We start from the raw sequence: 21,366 nt of genomic DNA, 5'->3' as shown, positions 1-21,366 counted from the left end.
ACATAAAACACCTTGACTCGCTGTAGCCGTGCTTAGATACTAGGTGAAACTATAAAGTTGAATATATGGGAATCTCAGGGGAATTATTTTTAGCTAAAAGAAAGGTGTCAAATAGTTACTAGGGCTCTATAGGAATCTGCCACTAGCTGTAACTGGCTTCTTATGAAGAACAGTTTAAAACAAACAGGGTGTAAGCTGTAACCACTTATTGATCTGGAAGAATTGGCTGCATTTTTACATTGTGAGGGGACCCCCCCATGATAACTGGGACCCCCCCATGATAACTGGGACCCCCCCATGATAACTGGGACCCCAAGCAGTTACTTTGGTTGCTTTATGGTTAAATTTTCCCATGGCTGCAACATATGACATAGAGAAAAAAGGTGCAGGATTGCACAATACCCCATAGAAGTCACATGGAAGCACTAGAACCCACAGCATTTTATATAAATATTGAGCTGTAGGATTAAAAAACACATTCTGAGCAGGGAACGCAGCCGACATATAGAGTTATTTTCTGGGTCAGAATACAGACATCTAAATGGATCCAAAAGTCAAGAGCTACGAAAGGGTGGGACTTCCTTAACATAAGTAGCTCCTATTTCTGAAAGAAAGAAAAGTTAGTCTCAAAGAGCAGAATATTTGTTATAGATTTAAGCCTGTTGATAAGCAACACTATGTAATGACGTTGCCTATTAAACTCCTTTGTACTTACCCCTCAGTAGGTCAGATAGCAGCGGCCCACATTCTTCAGGAATGGAGTAGTCTCCTTTTCCAATATTCTCAAACAGTTTGTATATATTATCCCCTTCAAAGGGGTACAGCCCAGTAGTGATATTATACCTGTGCATTGAGATAGATCAGTTAATGACAGACCATTAGTAAAAGGCATTTTAAGATTACTAGTTAGAATAGGAGTGCAATAAAAAAGGAGTTCCCATAACCTTTTAAATACTAACTCCCAATATGCTTTTAAAATTAGTGGTCCTTTAAAATTTTTATATACCGCATATACTGAAGTATAAGCTGAGGCCCCTAATTTTAAACACAAAAAAACTGGGAAAACCTATTGACTCAAATAGAACGCCGAGGTTGGGAAATGCATTGGTCACAGCCCCGAGTAGTATACGGCCAGGCAGCCCCCAGTAGTATACGGCCAGGCAGCCCCCAGTTTGCCAAGCACATAAAAAAAAACTTACATACTCACCTTCCAGCGGTCCACCGATGCGGCTCTCCGATGCTACCGTCCCTGCGGCTCTTCTTTCTTCTCTCCAGTGTAACAGCCAGCAGAGACCCGTCCACGCTCTCTGTCGGCTGTTACAGTGGAGAGAAGACAATAGAGGAGCCGCGACGAGCATTGGGAAGCCGCACCGAGCACCGGTGACCCCGGAAAGTGAGTGTGCAAGTTTTTTTTTTTTATTGACTCGTGTATAAGCTGAGGTGAGGTTTTTCAGCACATTTTTTGTGGGGGAAAAAACCTGGCTTAAATACGAGTATATACGGTATTAGAGCTGGCTCCCTGCCAGCAATCTGCATCAAATCAGGAGCCTTCAACATTATCTGCACACTGCTTTTACAACTCTACTTCCTTCTCCCTCATAAAACCATGAGCTAACCATGTGCTGCAAATCTCTGTCAGCTCATGACTGTAGGATGGAAAGGATAGAAAGAAGGGAGCAGGGAGTAGAATTGTAAGAAAAGTGCGCAGATAATGATGAGGACTGTGACCATGTCGATGATCGAGTCGAGAGCCGGCAGGGAGCTTTTATCACATTTTAAAAATGTGAAGAATCGAAAATAGAATTAAGAAGGATATGGGTACCTGTAATTAGATGAAAATTTTAATTATTAATGACAGTTTTAAGTGCAAACCCATCACAGAAAACTCACAAGGTAACGCCTGCTGACCAGATGTCCACTTTGAACCCTGAGAAGGTGTCGAGGCCATTTGCAATTTCTGGAGGCTGAAAGGCAGGCGACCCCTGGCTGGTCCTGCAAGTATCACCCTCTGCAAATGGGTGCAAGGCCTGTGAGGAAAGAGGTTTTTTTTTACTCAAAATGTTAAACGTAATTTAGAGTCTCAGTCCCATTAAATCCCCCATACTCTTTCAAAATACCTCTGCAACACCTAAATCTGAGATTTTGAGCGTTCCGTCAGTTGTGAGCAGCAAGTTCCCAGGTTTAATGTCTTTGTGCACAATACCCTGACTATGGAGATACTCCAGTCCATCCACAAGCTGGCAAAAATACCTTTAAAACAGAAAAACAAATCTCATTTGTGAAAATGTTTGATGTATAACATGGCACCATCAGCTCTTTGCTGATACCCAAGAAGGCACTTTGAAACACATTTTCTACTCATGCCCAATATTGCAACCTTTCTGGAAGGAGGTCCAATATCTAATCTGCTCATTCTCTTCTTTACAGATACCTTTACACCCACTGCTCTACATCTTCAATGTCCCCTCTTTTCCAAAGGTGAAGGATACTCTCAGGATTAGCTTACATATATCGTATTTTTCAGACTATAAGACGCTTCTTGCTATAGTACGCACACCAGATTTAGACTTCCAAAAAAGAAAAAATATATTTTACACCAATTAAAATATCTCTGTTGGTCTCACTAAAGCACAGCACACACAGCTCTGCATCATCCATACAGTTACACATACAGCTCAGCCACACACACACACACACACACACACACACACACACACACACACACACACACACACACACACACACACACACACACACACACACACACACACACACACACACACACACACACACACACACACACACACACACACACACCAGCCCCCGCCCCCCTTCTGACCCAGGGCAGCATGTCCCCATTCTCACCAGTATGTGGCGATGTAAGGAGCATGTGATAAGTCACATGATTCTGACATCCCCACAGGTCCTGTAGGACACCCGGGAGAGGGAAGAGCAGTGCTGAGATGAAGTGCTAGGTCAGGGCATCATCCGATCTCCATTACAGTGGGTAGGAGGGTCTGGCAGTGCTGGATACTCCTGACCTTCGGTCTATAAGACGCAGGCACTTTTTAGCAAGATTTTTCTTGCTAAAAAGGACGTCTTATAGTCCAAAAATACGGTACTTGCACAGGGAGAGGTCGGACCTTCATGTCCATGCTACTAGACCTCCCGGCCAACATACAAGAGGCCTGCAAGATGGAATGATTGACAACCTCCCTAAGCTACATAGTTCCTGCCTTTATCAAGATTTGGAAGTTATGGGAAGCCTAATGGATGCTGGAAAATAGGCAACAGGCTGAAAATGTACAGTCTACTCCTCTTTTCCCCTCTTCCACAATGAGGTCTATGAGTCATGCATTTTGTATATGTGATGTTATACGAATTCTAGATTTTATAGTCTTACTGTAGTACTCACACTATCTCACCACTGTATTTTGTCTACTATCATTGACCATTTATTGTTGCCATTGATATGACTATGTTCATTAGGTTGGGTTCTTCTTTGCATGGCGGATCCATGTATATCTGTATTCTTATGCCCATTTTTAACTTTTTTCTTTTTATCGTTTTTTGTTTGTTGTCAAAATGCTCTCAAAAATTAAAAAGATGTAGAACACAGGCAACACCAAGGAAAGGACACATACACTAAGATATATGTAAATAAATAATTCCTGGGTACCTACCCATGTGCCTGAAAGATGGGAAATCGTTTCTCCGGTACACTGTCCAGCATCTCCTGCATTCCACATACACAGTATTCCATCACCATATACGTACATATTAATTAAGGAATTTCATGCTGATTTTGAGAGGCTTTTGTGAATGACTATATCTAACAACACCCACTATACTGCAATCTGTAAGGATTGTTCCATCTCATGATTGAGAAAAGCATCAATATGATGTGAGGTTCTTCATTAAGAAAATTTCCCAATGTTTAAAGGAAACCTACCATTTGATTTGATGCATTATGAACCAAACATATCTTGAGAATGCTGTAGCTAAACTGATGCAGGATCATATCTTGGTTAATCCCTGAGCTGAGTGGTTTTGCTGAAAAAACAGTTATAACATTCGGGAGCTTGGGAAAGCTGGGTCAGCATGGCTGCCTCAAACACTGAGCTTGTAATAACAAATTGAGGTTAATCAAGCATGACTAATCAACCTGAGCTGGATCACTCATACACAGCAGCTGGGGGATGGTGCAGCAACTTATTATTCTGTCTGGCAGGGAGAAAAGTGATTGCATCACCCTCTGCTGTAGAGAAAAATTCGCTAGGAGAAGCGCTGAACCAAGTGCTGAAGGAGCTATAGAAGCGACGGAGCTTCAGTATCAATGTTATATCAGTTTTATCAGCAAAACCACTCAGCACAGGGATTAACCGAGATATGATCCTGCATCATTGTAGCTACAGCATTCTCAAGGTATGTTTGCTTCATAATGCATCAAATCAAATGGTAAGTTTCCTTTATTGCTCACCACACTGCTAAAAGTGGTGGTGGAGGTTCAGGTTTCAGCACGCCAAATTAACAGTGACATACACATTACCTACTTATTACTGTATATTACTGGTACTGGAGCAGTAACCTGCCTGGACTGCCTCTTATGTGCTAATGCCTGTTATGTCTCTGATGACATAATGAGCATATTTTTATGTCCTCACTGGTCCTGCATCCAGATGAAAGCTGCAGTATGAATCTAAGAGACTATGCAGAAGATGTAAAATCCAGGGATGCTCTCCCTCCTACTATTTCCAGTAACACTCACTGCGAGTCTCAAAAAGGGTGTATGAATGGGAAGTTTGGGGAAGAATAAAAATGTATAAAAATCCATCGGCAGTATGCAAAATGGTTAAAAACCTTCAAGGCTTTATTAGAAAAATATTAAAACAACTGATCAGAAGAGAGAAGAAAAAAAAAAAAAAAAAAGTTACACATTTTGGATCATGCTTAATTGGTCCTTATTCATACCTAAGAGTTACTGTGTGGTGTGCTCCAATATAAGGAGGAAGGGGAAACACAGTACCTCCCACTCTTCACCTGTGGAAGAAGGCTACGGTCTACTAAAAAAAAAAGGCGGAGCACTGTACTTCTAATATCATTTTTGTGCTTCTGGAAAGGTATGGTTTGTGGCGCTATGGTATTTGCTGCTGCTAGCGGGGTGTCATGCAGAGAGTACGGTAATATAGGCCTTGGACATTTACATTTTGCACTGAACGCCTACTATGCGCTTCCTAGTAAGATCTACTTTATCCTCATGGATTGTGAAATTTACATAGGTATGACTCATCATAATTTATTCAATAAATGACTTATGTCATTCTTGGTCCTTGGCAGTTTTCAAAGCCACCATTGTAAGTCCCGAGGTAAACAGCGCATACTACATCCTGAAAGTGCCAGTGTTAGGAACCAGTAAGCCTGAAGCTGAAAAGAAGCTTGAATGCAAAGAGAGAGGAGTAGGAAAAAAAGCTAGTCCCTTGTAGAGTCCGAATTTAATCGTGTTATAGCGGTCTGGAGAAGCTGTTACCATGGCCTGAGCCAGGCAGAGAATGTAAAGAATCAGGAAAAAAAAAATTACTAGTGACTTACATGAGCTGGCATTGCCACTAGATAATAATCATAGAGCATTTTACTGTGCTTGTGTTCTTCTGTCATTCTTTATAGAAAAGTACACAAAAGAAGACTTGGAGACTGTTGAACAACTTAGATAAAACTGAGCATAGACTTTACCGTATAGCTAACTATACAATTCTCAGTATCCCTGAACCAATGACAGGTCTGTCAAGTGGACTCATTTGAAAGGATATATCTTCTGTTTTTCTTCATTGTATAAAACATCCACTAGCTGGATTACGTTCCGATGCCTCAAGCGTCGCAGCAGCTGGATTTCTCTAATCAAAAAGCAGACAAAAATAAACTGAAAGAACAACCAAAGGCAAGTGAGAAACATGAACAATATTAGACAATAGCAGTAATGCACCAACAAAGCAGAGCATTTTCAGCAAAACAGTGTCCGGGCTAGGAATCAGTTTACACAGCACTGGTGAGAAGTAAAATCACAGGATCTTTTGCACAGTTACAGATCACCAGTGAAATAATAATCACCAAATAATTAATATGAAAAAAGTTCAATTTTCCGATCAACTCTCTGTATCAATCTTGCTGTCATTCATCGGGAAGGTGCACGACTGATTAATCTGTGGCTCTAGGACATTAACCTGTGTGACATCACATGACCATGAACCAGTCTTTATCTACTGGAAGAAAACAATTTTCCTGTTGAATGACAGCAAGCAGGAGGTCTTAAAAACAGTGAGGAATTGACACAAAAGTATATGGGAAAAATGTATACCTTTACATTACTCAAACAAAATCAATGATTTGCTGAAAGTGGACGACCGCTTTAGCCGCTCATCCTGATTCAGCACTGGTAGCAACCCCCTGTCTATGTATCAGCTGTACTTTTGCTAGTCTCTCAGTAAGTACTTTTTGGTACAATAGCTCCTAAAGCTGAGCCAAGTGAGCACATCTCTCTGCTGCAGCAATTGCATGTAGACTTTGAGGGGGGAGCAGACTGGGATCTGCAGGGGATTAAGAATTGTTTTCTAATTTTTGTGTGTTGTTTTTCCCTATATGTCAGTAATAATGTAGTATCAATTTAGTGCAGTTTCCCATAAATATTAGAACTCATATGGGTCTGGCTTTCCACACTGTAGTTTTACAGCGATTTCTCCAGGATTGTGGGAAAACTCAGGTTTTGCTGGGATTTTGCAGTAACTGGAGCATGACAAAACGGAAGCATGGAAATCCTACCTAACTATGTACAAACTCAACTTTTCTACACATGGGTTCATATAATATTCCAGAATTAACAAATCGCCCAAATAGTTTTGCACACGTGTTAGGTTAAAATATTCATGCAGCAATATGGATTTGCATTTTGTCTACTATGTGGCATCTGCCTACCAAACCAACTGTGAAGCCCTAGTCTTAGGGCACATTCACACACACATACGCCCTTCTCCACTAAAAACAGCACCGCACGGTCGCACACATGAGAAAGATAGAGAATGCTTTCTTTACCCTGTGTAAGGCACAGAAAAAGCCGGTGCCAGGCTGCATTTGGCGTCTATGAGGACATATATACGACCACATATATGTTGGATAGACAGTTGTGTGAATTGGGCCTTAGGCTTCCAGTCCTGTCCTTGCATCCAGTTCTGTATTTCTGTGCTGCACAAGTCCATATATACATGACATTTTTCATCCATATGTGCATGTATGTCACTGTATTCATACCGTATAAAATACAGTAGGCTGGCAAATAATGGCTGGCTGACAGAAAACACCTCCCACTGGTTCTGGTCTACCTGGATGATGTACATAGAATAGGCAGGGAGAAGGGGTAGGCATGCTACTTTCTCCAAATTGCACCTTTCAGGTCATTCCTCCTGTACCCTCTCGCACTTTCCCCCATCTTTTGAGGTCCACAGACCTGAGACTTTTCCGCCCATTCTGTCTTTGTGTGGCTGTAGTATACCATCCTCCCGGCTCACCCTATCAGTTCCTCTACCACTTTGCCTCTTGGCTCCCCCAGTTTCTATCCTGTGCCTTTCCAACAATCATCGTGGGAGACCAACTTCGCCTATTAACACTCCCGTTTTCCCTCCTGCCTCTCTTTGCATTTAACTACTTCTCTAGGTCTTTTGCAACTCTCTGATTCACCCACTCATGAGGGAAACATCTTAGACATTGTCTTCTCCCGACTTTCTTCAATATCCAATTTAAAAAAAAATTTTCTTTCCACTTTCAGACCATAAGTTTCTTTCATTTTCAATAATCCTTCCACCCATCATTCATAGCAGAACCCACGTTTTGCGCCATTGATGCTCACAAACAGAACTGCTCACAGAAATCTTACAGTCTTCATTGTCCCCCCCATCTCCTCTTTCACCTGTCCAAACCTAGCTAGTTCCCATTATAAATCATACTTTAAGAAAAGCCCTAGATAAGGGCTCCAGGATTGCCGAATGTCTGGGGAGAAAATTGTGCACTTCTGCTGACTTTCTACACGTTAAATTTATGCTCAAACCCTATAACTCTGCCAATTACAGTGCTAAACAGGTCTACTTTACTAGTTTACCAGTTTACCAGTATTAGAGACCGCATCCCCTCAAATCTCATACAGTCTCTCTCCTCTGAAGTCACTTCTTACCTCACTAAAATCTTCAACCTCTCTCTCTCATCTAGTGTTGTCCCCTCTTCTTTCTAGCATGCCGTTGTTACCCCACTAGTAAAGAAACCTTCCATGGACCCATCCAGTGCTACTAACTACAGACTAGTTCCTAATCTCACTTTCCTCACCAAACTCTTGGAACACCTGGTCTATTCTCGACTAACCCGCTGTGTGTCTACTAACTCCCTCCCTGACCCGATACAATCTGGTTTCCGGTGTATGCACTCTACCGAAACCATTCTTAACGTGTCCAAGTATTTCCTCACTGCTAAATCAAAAGGTGGCTATTCTCTCCTCATTCTTCTGGATCTCTTAGCAGCATTCGATACGGTGGACCACCAGCTCCTACTGGTCCAGTGTGGACCACTTCGCTCCATTGGCCTACTCTTGTGGCTTTCTTCCTATCTTTCCGACCACACTTTCAGGGTCTCCTTTTCTTGATCGTTCTCTCCTCATTTTCCTCTTACTGTCGAGGTTCCTCACGGCTCAGTCCTAGGTCCTCTTATCGTTTCCCTCTATGCTGCCCCCGTTGGGCAAACCATCAGGAGATTTGGTTTCCAGTATCATCTCTATGCTAAAGAGAACCAGCTGTATACTTCTACACATAACATCAACCCTGCCTTAATCCAGAACACCAGTGACTGTCTCTCTGCTGTCTCTAACACCATGTACTCTCTTTTCTTCAAACTTAATCTTTCCAAAACTGAACTTCTTGTCTTTCCACCATCTACTAACCGACCCAACAATAATTTCTTCATCTCAGTCTGTGGGAAGCCAATAGCACTGAGGCAGCAGGCCTGCTGTCTTGGGGGGTCGTACTGGACTCTGACCTCTTCTTTGCACCGCATGTTCCATCTCTTGCTCGCTCTTGCCGCATGCATCTCAAAAACATCTCAAGAATCCACCCACTGGAAACTTCTAAAATGCTAATAGTTGCTCTGATTCACTCTTGACTAGACTACCACAATTCCCTGCTAATTGGACTTCCACTCACTAAACTCTCCTCTACAATCTATTCTTAAAGGGGTATTTCCATTTTAGCAAATTAATATTATTGATTATATTGGAAAATTGTATAACTTTTTAGAATACACTTTCTGCATCAATTCCTCAGTTTTCTACATCTCTGCTTGCTGTCCCTCTTTAGAAAGCTGCCGTGTTTACTTCCAGTGGATACAGCGCGCTATAGCACAGAGCTTTGATAACAAGCTGTGCACCTGTGTAACAATCGTCAGATTCCTGTCCACTGAAAGTAAACCTAGAAGCTTTCCATAGCAGGACAGGAAGCAGAGATCTAGAAAACGGTGAAGAATTGATAGAGAGAATATTGGAAAATTGTATAACTTTTTATAATACAAACAATAATAGTAATTTGCTGAAATGGGAAAACCCATTAAATGCAGCAGCCAGGCTGCAGACGCCTCCAGTTTGTGCCAATCACTGCACTGATTGCCCTGCTCCGTCCAAATTCAGTTTAAAATAATCATACTCATCCACAAAGCTCTGCGTGATGCTGCACCTCTCCATCTCTTCTCAGTCCATTGCCCAACCCATGCTCTTCAGTCATCCAGTGATTTTAGTTTAATCTCTACCTTAATTAGAACCTATCATGCATGTCTCCAGGACTTCTCCAGAGCTGCACCTATTCTCTGGAATGACTTTCCCCGGACTATACTAATACTCACCCTCCAAAGTTTCAAGGGTGCTCTTAAAACCCATCATTTTAGGCAAACCTATCACACTTGCCAACTGCATGAAATGTTAAAGGGGTATTCCCATCTGGACATTTACATTTAATTGAATTCATTTGCCATATGTAAACATTTCTTCAATTGGATGTCAATTGGATGTCACTCCAGCAGAGGTGGCCGTATCCGAGGAAGCTGATCTAGTTTCTAAGGGACAACATGACTACATTTATGAGAAATTATCTTCACACAGGAACATTTTTTTAAAAATAAAATCCAATTGAAAAAATGTTTATGTATTAATTTGCCATATATAAACATTTTTTCAATTGGATTTTATTTTTAAAAAAATGTTCCTGTGTGAAGATAATTTCTCATAAATGTAGTCATGTTGTCCCTTAGAAACTAGATCAGCTTCCTCGGATACGGCCACCTCTGCTGGAGTGACATCCAATTGACATCCAATTGAAGAAATGTTTACATATGGCAAATGAATTCAATTAAATGTAAATGTCCAGATGGGAATACCCCTTTAACTCTCTCTTTACTAATCCATCCGATGACCTCCTCCCTTTGTTTATCTGGCATCTCTGCAGTTATTTTCACCATGGAAATGTATATAACATGTTGGCTGATGGCTGGTTCAAGCAGCAGAATTTTTTTTTAATTATATTATACTGTTACCTTATAAAGAATGGCTAGACCATTATACAAGCTCTTATACCTACTGTGTCACCCTCTTCATCCTCAGACTGTAAGCTCTTGCGAACAGAGCCCTCATTTCGATTGTTTCATATGACTTTACTCTGTAATGTAATATTATATTTACGGTATATATGTCCTCTATGATTTGAAAAGTGCTGCGGAATTTAATGGAATAATAATAATTGCCCATTGAAATAAACATGGCAGCATGTTACCCATATGAGAATGGTACAATACGGGAAGCATAAGGCTGTTTTCGTACGTTTGTGTTAAAGAGGAGTGATTCACATTGGTGATTTTTCACCTAAACAATTTCGGCTTCTGGACACATACAGATTTGTTTCCCTTTCTGTCTTCAGTGATTTTTCACCGATGCCTTACAATATGTTTTTGCACACTTTGAAAAAGCAGATGTTCATAAGCCGAAATGACATCAGTGAAAACTATTTCTAAGAAACAACCACTTCACACCATAGTTGTTTATTCACATAAACAAATAGTAAAAAGAACTCTTGATGTCCATTATGGAGCACCAATACTAAGAAGCCAGAAGAATGTCCTCTTAGGAAATATTCACCCATGTGATTCGTTCTGATCCAGAGATGGCAAGAACCCCTATACAAGAGTCAATGACGCTTGTAGAGGCGATTTAGTCCCCCCAAAAAACACCATGTGTATTAATACGCTTGGTGGTTTTCTTTAAAGGACATCTGTCATCAGGTCTCTGCCACTAGTCCTGTCACCTCTACCTGTTGGAGCAGCTCACAAGGATCCCATCCCAGCCTTTATCTAGTTATTTCATACATTATTCATTGTAAAATCATCTATTCTTTATTATGTAAATGAGGCTGGTCACATGGTCAGAGGCAGTGATGTCACCCCTGTTACCCCTCCCCTCTCCTCCCCCTGCTCATGTCTGTGTGTAATGTATAGTAAAGTATGGCTAGTGTGTGTGCTGCATCTGCTGACATGCTGCATCCTCCTAATACACATGTGAGGGACACAGACATCAGCTACACATGAATCTGACATGTTCTGCTGTAACATGGCTGCCTGGAGCTGCTGTATCCCTCCTAAACACACACACATGCACACACAGGCTGCAGGGGGCGTGGCCACCAGCACCAGGAAGCACATCATTATACAGGCTGTCAGTCATGCACTGGGGGTGTGGCTGTGCCTCCCACTCATGAATAGAGTGGACAGCATGAATATGCTAATGCTTCATTGGACATTTCACAGGTCATTTGCATACAGCTTTAGGACCTCATTGCTTAGGTTTACAGGCATGTAGAGCAGGGGTCTCAAACTTGCGGCCCGCGGGACAACATTTTGCGGCCCCCACCTGGAAAAGCACCGCCCGCCGTGTATTCACGGCGGCGGTCGGGTCGCGCTGCATGGAGAGGGCTCACGGGCTGAGCCCTCTCCATAGCCGGTAAGTCTTTGCTGCATATTGCAGCAAAGGCTTACCGGTAACACCCGCGATCGGTGCTAGCACCGATCGCGGGTGCTTTCACAGCGATGGCTGCCGGCAGCCTCAAAAAGATAGCGGCGCATGGGCGCCGCCATCTTACCTGGGATCGCCGCTCCCCCGGGGGCAGCGATCCGTCTCCATGGTAGCCTCGGGTCTTCCGTAGACCCGAGGCTATTTCGTTTTAACCCCTTCATTACAATGTGCTGATAGCACATTGTAATGAATGAGGAGGAAAATCCCCATATACTGCCATACTGTAGTATGGCAATATATGATAGGATCGATCAGACAACCTAGGGTTAAAGTACCCTAGGGAGTCTGAAAAATAGTATAAATAAAAATTTAAAAAAGTTTTTAAAAAAAAAATTATAATAAAAAAACATTAAATTTCAAATCACCCCCCTTTCCCTAGAACTGACATAAATATAAATAAACAGTAAAAATCATAAACACATCAGGTATCGACGCGTCCGAAAATGCCCGATCTATCAAAATACGATAACGTTTTTTACAATGCGTTTAACCCCGTTACAGAAAATAGCGCCCAAAGTCGAAAATGGCACTTTTTTGCCATTTTGAAAAATATAAAAAAAAATCTATAAAAAGTGATCAAAAGGTCGTACAGTCCTAAAAATGATATAATTGAAAGTATTGTCATATTTCGCAAAAAATGACACCACCCACAGCTCCGTACACCAAAGTATAAAAAAGTTATTAGCGCCAGAAGTTGGCAAAATCAAAAAAATAATTTTTGTACAGGTTTTAATTTTTGTAAATGTATGAAAACATTATAAAACTTATACAAATTTGGTCAAACCGAAGGAACAGAAAAAGGTGCGGGCACTGTCAGTGTTGAGTCAAACAGCGTGTCGTGGATAGAAGAGGTAGTGGGGAGGTGAGGGTATGCCGGCGATCACTATGGTTGTGCTTAGGCTTCAACAAGGCAATCCAGGCGTCCAAATATGTATAGAGGAAGAAGAAGCAGCACTCACCAGTATCGTGAAATATTCTTCTTTATTCACAACGAGTAATACACAGGGAGGCACGCAGTGCCGCTAAGTCAGCCAACGGGCCGTTTCGCGCCGCTTGGCGCTTTCTCAAGGCAGTGACTGCGCATGTCCGCATATCCACCGGATATGAAGTGGAAGGAATGAGTTGGAGTTTTTGGATGTGAAAGTGCAGGTAAAAGAGGGCAAACTGTGCACCTCAGCTTTCAGGAAGCCCACGGCTACTAATTCACTCCTCCATTATAATAGCTATCATCCCCAACATACTAAAGAGGGCCTACCTTATAGCCAGTTCTTGAGACTTAGGAGACTCAACAGCGACGGCGCACACTTTCATACACAAGCTGGCGAACTGACGACTAGACTCATGGACCGTGGGTCTAGATAGAGCCACGCAAGTACCACGTGATGATCTCATCAGGACTAGGAAAAAAGCACACCAGTGTAGCAAGGACAGAGAGGATAGACGTTTCGTCTTTTCCTTTGACTATAGTCCCTGTGAGACAGCTATTCGCCAAGCCATTAACAAACATTGGCACATTTTAGAACAAGACCTTCAGCTTAAGGGTTTAACTACTGGTAGACCAATTGTTACATTCCGCAGAAGCACCACATTACGCGACAAACTAGTCAGTAGCAGGTATTCTTCCCCTCGTGAGAATTGGCTCCTTAAGGGGACCCCCATAGGGAATTATAAATGTGGCTCGTGCCGCTATTGTCAATTCAATAGCCAACTAAAGCACGTTACCTTTGGAGGCTATACCCAGTCGGTTAACAGTTTTATAACATGTAGGTCCACGTTCGTCGTGTACATAGTATTCTGCCCATGCAAACGATTCTACATCGGCAAAACCGTTAGGAACCTCTTTACCCGATTTAGGGAACATAAGAGGTCAATCGTCACCGGGGTTGGATGTCCCCGCCTTATTGAGCATATTAGGACACAACACAATGGTGATGCAGACGTACTCAGATTTGCTGGCATTGAGAAGGTCGAACATAGCCCAGAAGGAGGTGATCGCTCCCTTCACCTCTTACGACGAGAAAGTAGATGCATTATGAGATTTGGAGCTATGGGACCCTCGGGTCTGAATGACCGCAATGAACTTAAAGTGTTTCTATAATCCACAATGTTTACCTCTTTCTACTCCATGTGTACATGAAAAATCTCTATTATGTCCCCTTATTACGTGTTTTTAATTTGGTGATGTGAGTACCTCGCACCCATATTTTACCCACTAGTAAGATACTGTATCTGCTCTCTCTGAGCATCATCTATTGTTTTTCTTTCTGATCTGTTCCATTCTTCCTTCTCTCTCTCTCACCCATTCCTTCCCTCTTTTTCCGTTTCCCTCCTTCTTCTTTTCCCTTCTCCCTCCCCTTCCCCCTCCCCTCCCATCCCCCTTTTCTCATCTTCGGCCTTCTATTTTTTCCCCATGCCTGCCCCGGCAAACGCCATTCAAGTATGGCAAGAGTTTAGTATATCAGCCTCTGTTCTGACACCTTACTCACATCGCCAAAACTTGCAGGAACGTTTTCTAGATGATTTACAGCACTTACGTTTTAGATTGTTTTGTTTGCAGTCACCATGACGACGCGTGCCCGCCTTCCACTTCATATCCGGTGGATATGCGGACATGCGCAGTCACTGCCTTGAGAAAGCGCCAAGCGGCGCGAAACGGCCCGTTGGCTGACTTAGCGGCACTGCGTGCCTCCCTGTGTATTACTCGTTGTGAATAAAGAAGAATATTTCACGATACTGGTGAGTGCTGCTTCTTCTTCCTCTATCTATACAAATTTGGTATCCCCTTAATCGTACCGACCCAAAGAATAAAGTAGACATGTCATTTGGGGCGCTCAGTGAAAGACGTAATATCCAAGCCCACAAGAAAATGGCGCAAATGCATTTTCATTGCATTTGGAATTTTTTCCCGCTTCCGAGTACATGGCATGTAATATTTAATACCATCACTATGAAGTGCAATTTGTTACGCAGAAAACAAGCCGTCACACAGCTCTTTACGTGTAAAAATAAAAAAGTTATAGATTTTTGAAGGTGGGGAGTGAAAAATGGACATGAAAAAACAGTAAAGGGCCCGTAACCGGTTAATCCCCTTCCCTCCGGTACTTGAAGAAGATGAAGTCGCCGCTCTGAACCCACTTGGTGAAGGTCAGAGCGGCGACTTCATCTTCTTCGATGGGAGGGACACGGGGAGGCAAGTACCGGGGGGGAGGGGGGGATGGAGTGTCCCTGACTGGGCTCAGTGCGGTAGGAGCTTGGGACCCCTCGGTGCACAGGACGCGTTCATAGAGAGAACGCGTCTCCCAGCTCGGGGCTTTCCTTGCGCTGGGAGACGCCATGACATTTGAATCTGAATAATGATATTTTGTAAGCGCATTTTGTGTGGAAAACTTGATGCGGCTCAGCCTTACCCAGAATCTACCTCCAGCGGCCCCCAGGTAAATTGAGTTTGAGACCCCTGATGTAGAGGGACAATGAAGGGATAGAGGCAATGCTTTCTAATGGCAGTTTATGAAAATATATTTAGTTTAGGGGGGTTATTTTGCATGACGGGTTCTCTTTAAGCGCGGGCTGTCGTCTCTTGCTGCAAACCCGCAAAGGAGAAAAAAAAAATATCTCCTGCAGGATGGCAGCGAGATTGCTCCTCTCAGCACCTCCCACCCCCCTCTACCACTACTCGCTCTGTCCATCCCCAGATATTACTAAAATTGTCTCAAGTGGCTACTTAAAGAAACTCTACCATTTGATTACATGCATTATGAACCAAGCATACCTTAAGAATACTGTAGCTACACTGATGCAGAATCATATCTTTGTTAATCCCTGTGGACCTTGGGAAAGCTGGATCCACATTACACTCAAGCTTTCTGAGCAGCCAAGACAGGACTAATCAGCCTGAGCTGGATCACGCATACACAGCAGCTGGGGGATGGTGCAACAACTGATTATTCTGCCTGACATGTAGAACAGTGATTACATTATCCTGTGAGCAGTGCATAACTAATGTGCTAGGAAAAGTGCCAAACCCTGGCACATAAGCGACAGAGCTTCATTATCATAATTTTATAATAGTTTTTTCAGCAAAACCATTCAGTTCAGGGATTAACCAAGATATGATGCAGCATCAGTGTAGCTACAGCATTCTCAAGATATGTTTGGTTCATAACGCATCAAATCAAATGGTAAGTTTCCATTTAAAGGCATCTGTCACCAGGATGAAGGACTGTATGCAAATGAGCCTAAGGGGTTTAAGGCTCCATAAGGGTTAATGGAGCCCCTCAGGCTCATTTGTATATAGTCCATCTTGGTGGCAGAAGTCCTTTAGCCCCTTAGCGCTCTGCGCCGTAGCTGTACCGCGCTGAGTCCTGCGAATAGCGCTCAGCGCAGTACAGCTACTACGCAGAGACGATGCCGGTTCAGCTCTGCACAGGAGCCGAGTCGGCATCGGGGGTCGCGGGATGTCAGCGGTAATCTACCACCGACATCCCCAGGTAACACCCGCAGTTGCAGCGAGCTTCGATCACGGGCGTTTAACCGATTAAATGCCACGGCCAACCCGACCGTGGCATTTAACATGCCCTCCGGGGGTCTTTCCCCCACGATCCCCCCCCATGCGCACCGTTTACAGGGGCGCCGATCGTTGCTATGGCATCTCTGAAGGCAGACTGAAGATGCCTGAAGGCAGACGCATGTCAGAATCCAAAAAATGGGACTGAGCCTTAAGCTACAAAATGGCTGCGTCCTTAAGGGGTTAAGCACAAAAATGGGCTGTAACAATTATTATTATAATAATAATGTTTATTTGTATAGCGTCATCATATTCCGTAGCACTTTACAACTCATAGGGGACATATACAAATTTAAAAAAAAAAAAAAACATTACAGAGTTGAAACATATGGAACAATGGTATATTAACACTATACTATATACAACTAGGAGTTCTATATTTGTATTCCTGAAAATTTCATACTCTTCCTCGGCTGAAATTACCCCTCAAAAATGACAAAGTCAAAGTGTCAATCGACCATAACAGGGCAGAAATTCTAACGCTCCCAAGTATTTAATGGATTTAAAGGATACATAAACATCCTGGCTCTCCATCAATTAATGAGAACAGGCCCCCTCGTGATCAGTGGGGTCCCAGCTGTTGGACTTCCACTGATCTGATATTTCGCCCCTCTCCACATAACTATTAGGCCGCAGTCACATGTTCTGCTCGTGTTGCGTTCATAACGCAAAACTAGCGTGTGGGGGGGGTGAGGCAGGCCTCTGGCTGATCGCATATGTGTTGCCAGACCCCTGTGTATTGTATTACCAATTGCAAGCATTTCCCTGGAAACGCATATGTTATGAACGCAACACTAGTGGAATGTGGGACCGCAGCCTTAAACTTGGTACCACCCCATTAAATTTCCTTGTTAAGTTCCTGTTAGAGCATTGATCGGGAACATCTATACTCTGCTGATAAAAGGCAGTCTAGATATAAAAAGGCAGTCTTCTTTTGGTTTCAGAGACTGTATATATACACCTATTTTTGGAAAACCTGAGTAACAACCTATGTGACTATAGTTCCCATATATTGTTTAACCCAGTGATTGTGAACCTTTTATTGACCAAGCACCCAGACAACAACCAAGACCCACTTATTGATTGCAAAATGCCATCACAGCAATTTATACAGTAACTTATTGCTCCCTGCTCTGTCATGGATTTCAATCGTATCAGCTTCCAGGGGAAACCAATACAGAAGAAAGAAATTGGAGAAATTCCAGTTATCATTGTAGCTTCCCTCCAGGGTCCCCTGAACAGGAAGAAACATGGGGCTCAGATCCAATGCTCCAATGGTAATCCAGCTCCGTCCACAACAAGTTCCTCGAGTAGCCTTAGGCAGTCTACAATGTGTGCCTGAAAATAGAACTGGGCATGGCATGCCTGGGTTTTCTTGGACTATAGGAGGAGGCCTTGAGTCCCCTCTGGCAAACTCTAGGGTGTCCACAGAGAGAGCTCCGAGTGCCACCTCTGGCACCCGTGCCACAACCACCACTGGTTTAACCCCTTCAAGACTGCCACAAGGCTGTATAATCGTTCATAATCGCTATGAAAGTGGCTAACTTCAAGCGGCTAGGTGTCATATTAAGTGTCCTTTAATGTAATATATGGATTGTGCAGGGGTGCTTCACAGATCCAGAGATGACCAACTTTAAGGTTGTACGAAAACTTTTGACGTTTATGTACAGCTTTTTATTTTCCAACGGCTTGTTTTCTGCGTAACAAATTGCACTTCATAGTGATGGTATTTAATATTCCATGTCATGCACTGGGAAGCAGTAAAAAAAACATTTGCGTCATTTGCTTGTGGGCTTGGATTTTATGGCTTTTACTGTGCGCCCCAAATGACACGTCTACTTTATTCTTTGGGTCGGTGCAATCACAGAGATACCAAATCTGTATTGGTTTTATAATGTTTTCATACATTCACAAAAGTTTAAACCTCCTGTACAAAAAATTTGGGGGGGATTGTGTCATATTCTGGAGGTAATAACTTTTTTATACTTTAGTGTACGGAGAAGTGGGTGGTGTAATTTTATTGCGTTTTTCAAAATGGCAAAAAAGTGCTATTTTCAACTTGGGGTGCTACTTTCCGTTGTGGGGTTAAACGCAGTGACAACCCGTTATTATATTCTGATAAATCAGGCATTTTTGTAAGCAGCGATACCTAATGCGTTTATGATTTTTACTGTTTATTAATATTTATATGACTTCTAGGGAAAGGGGGGCGATTTGAATTTTTACTATGGTTGCTTGATTGATCCTACCATATACTGCCATACTACAGTACGGAAGACCCAAGGCTGTCATGGTGACTGATCGTCGCTCCCTGATGATATCACGGAGAGCGACGATAATCACCAAGTTGACGGCGGTGCTTGATGGGATAACCCCGCGATCTGTGCTAGCACCAGCTATGGAGAAGGCTCAGCCCATGAGCCCTCTCCATGTACCCGCACTATTACGTGGGGGTTAAGGGTGGATATCTCCGGTTCTGCATAGCATCCACACACCATCATATTAAATAGGAAACGCCTGTTTAATATGATCATGTTACTAGGTGCCCCCTTCCAGCTGGTCAGCTGAAGGCAGAATGTAGAAGAAGCTACAGGAAAGACTTTCAGTTTGGAGCAGTACATGCACCCTCTGCATCTGTAGGTGAACCTAGGAAATAGTGATGGAATAATTCTGTACATACTTATAAAATATTTTGGTAAAAGTTACCACTTATTAAAAATAACAAAAGAAAAAAAAAAGTTTTTTTCACATTTGTAGTCAATTATTGGCAATTTCTAATGCCAAGAAAAAAAAAAATCATAAACTTGATAGGATATTTTAATAGCAGAAGTCTCAGATGTCATGAAAAAAATTAAGTTACAATTGTTATCATATATAAAGCTTTTCCAAAGATATTGTCAATTAAAGAAGCGCATAGCAGAACATCAAAAATTGACCTGGAGAGTCTTGTATAAGATCTCTGGTAATGTTATTCTTCCTAGAAGTATGGAAGTAACAAAACAACTAGACAGATACAATCCAGTCGGGGTCAGACTACACAACCTTTATACAGGGGGAATAGGAACGCCTAGTTGTCAATTTATCTGTACAGTCCTAGAAGGAATAACAGAAGAACATGGAGATTATATATATATATATTATATATATATATATATATATATATCACACATTTTTTTGCAGAAACAAACATGTTGGGGAAAGTGACAGGTCACCTTTGGCCCAGTTCACGCCGGTGTTTAAACTTCCACCACTATCTTACAGTAAAAGATAAAATGTCAATTAGTGTGAATGGACTTGTAATGGCTTCCGTCAGTGCCCATTTTCACTACACCTGGTTCCGTTATTTAGGGCAGATTCATTAAACTGTTCTAGTTACTCGTGGCAACCAGAGTTCAGCGTGCATTTTATAAACTACTCTGGGAAAATGAAAGCTGAGCTACTACAACAGTTTTTCTCTCAGTCACGTCTGATAAGTCTCCCCCCTTGGAGTGGAATATTGGACAGAAAACGCAGAACTATTTTTTCCATGTGAAATACTGGAAGAGGTGCAGCAAAACATTAACAGAAGTCATTAAAAGTCTATTGACATGAATGGACCCCTCAAAGTCATTTTTTATATAATAACCTTGATATAGCGCCCTCATATTCCATAGCGCTGTAATGGGGAAACTTGAAACACAGTCGTGAATTGGGCCTTACCTTGTTTCTTACTTATACTCCTACTTTTGACACATCAGCCATTGTAAATACCAAGAAGGGTGACAACCTGAGCGGGAGCAGTGGGTGGTCATGCAGGTTCCCTCAGCTCAGCCATCACACTCCTCTTCTAAGAGAAAATCTACACTCACTTCTTGACGTTTGCCTCTCCATTGGGGATTCTCCGCAATTTCTTCTTCTTGAGGATTTTCACAGCTCGGCGGCACAGGGTGTCTGAGTCCAGCATCTCCTTTACCTTCCCATAGGAGCCCTCACCCAGCAGGTCTCCCATCAGGTATTTGCCCACCAACTTTGCACGTTTCCGGCGTGGCTGGTAGATCACCTCAGTAGAGTCAATACGGTGAATGAACGTGTCCATGCCCACTGACAGGTCCGGTAAGAACCCAATGTCTTGAGACTCCTCCTCATCCATACTGGGTTGGCACAAGCCTGACCCTTACAGTAGTGTCACAGCTAAGAGCAATGTTGTCACTAGAAGTCACGCCCTGACAAAACAGCCCCAGGCCGGGGCACTGCTGCCACCAGATCCTCACACGATGCCCCAGAGGCGGGGGTGGCACAATGCAGGTAGGACGGTCACCTCCTGACTGGAATTCCCAGAGATTTCAGCTGGACTCTCATCACCGTATATGCTACATCCTAGTGAGCGAAAGGACCTTTGATGATGTCAAGGCCATGTGATCAGTCACATGGGTGGGAGGAGCCAAGCGGATAGTTGCGCTGCTGCTGCTACAGTAGTTGGAAGTTTTGTGTTGGATGGGAGGGCGTGTGTGTACGCTGTGTGAGGCGTGATCAATGCGGGATCTATATATTATATTATAATATAATCTATGCGGGATCTATTTATTATATATATTATATCATATGACACGTGTGTAGCATGTCAAAGGAGACTTTCCTTTATGGTGTCACCTATGATCGAGAACACAGTTTTGACTGAGACCTTGAT

The 21,366-nt window shown here is 42.7% G+C and overlaps 1 protein-coding gene across 1 annotated transcript in view; it reads right to left on the bottom strand.

Annotated features, from left to right (window-relative positions):
* Window positions 1–21,112, bottom strand: part of STK11 (serine/threonine kinase 11) — a 52,556-nt gene extending 31,444 nt beyond the window's left edge. The window contains exons 1-6 of the mRNA XM_072111675.1: window positions 20,549–21,112; window positions 5,808–5,891; window positions 3,684–3,773; window positions 2,118–2,250; window positions 1,891–2,027; window positions 716–843 (exon numbers count right to left, since the gene is read on the bottom strand). Coding sequence (XP_071967776.1) covers window positions 716–843; window positions 1,891–2,027; window positions 2,118–2,250; window positions 3,684–3,773; window positions 5,808–5,891; window positions 20,549–20,829 — 853 coding nt within the window. The 5' untranslated portion in view covers window positions 20,830–21,112. The remainder of the gene's footprint in view (window positions 1–715; window positions 844–1,890; window positions 2,028–2,117; window positions 2,251–3,683; window positions 3,774–5,807; window positions 5,892–20,548) is intronic.
* Window positions 21,113–21,366: the final 254 nt, after the last annotated feature.

Source organism: Engystomops pustulosus, chromosome 1 (genome assembly GCF_040894005.1).
Source record: "Engystomops pustulosus chromosome 1, aEngPut4.maternal, whole genome shotgun sequence".
Taxonomy (NCBI): Eukaryota; Metazoa; Chordata; class Amphibia; order Anura; family Leptodactylidae; genus Engystomops; species Engystomops pustulosus.
This window is presented reverse-complemented; position numbering and strand designations above follow the sequence as displayed.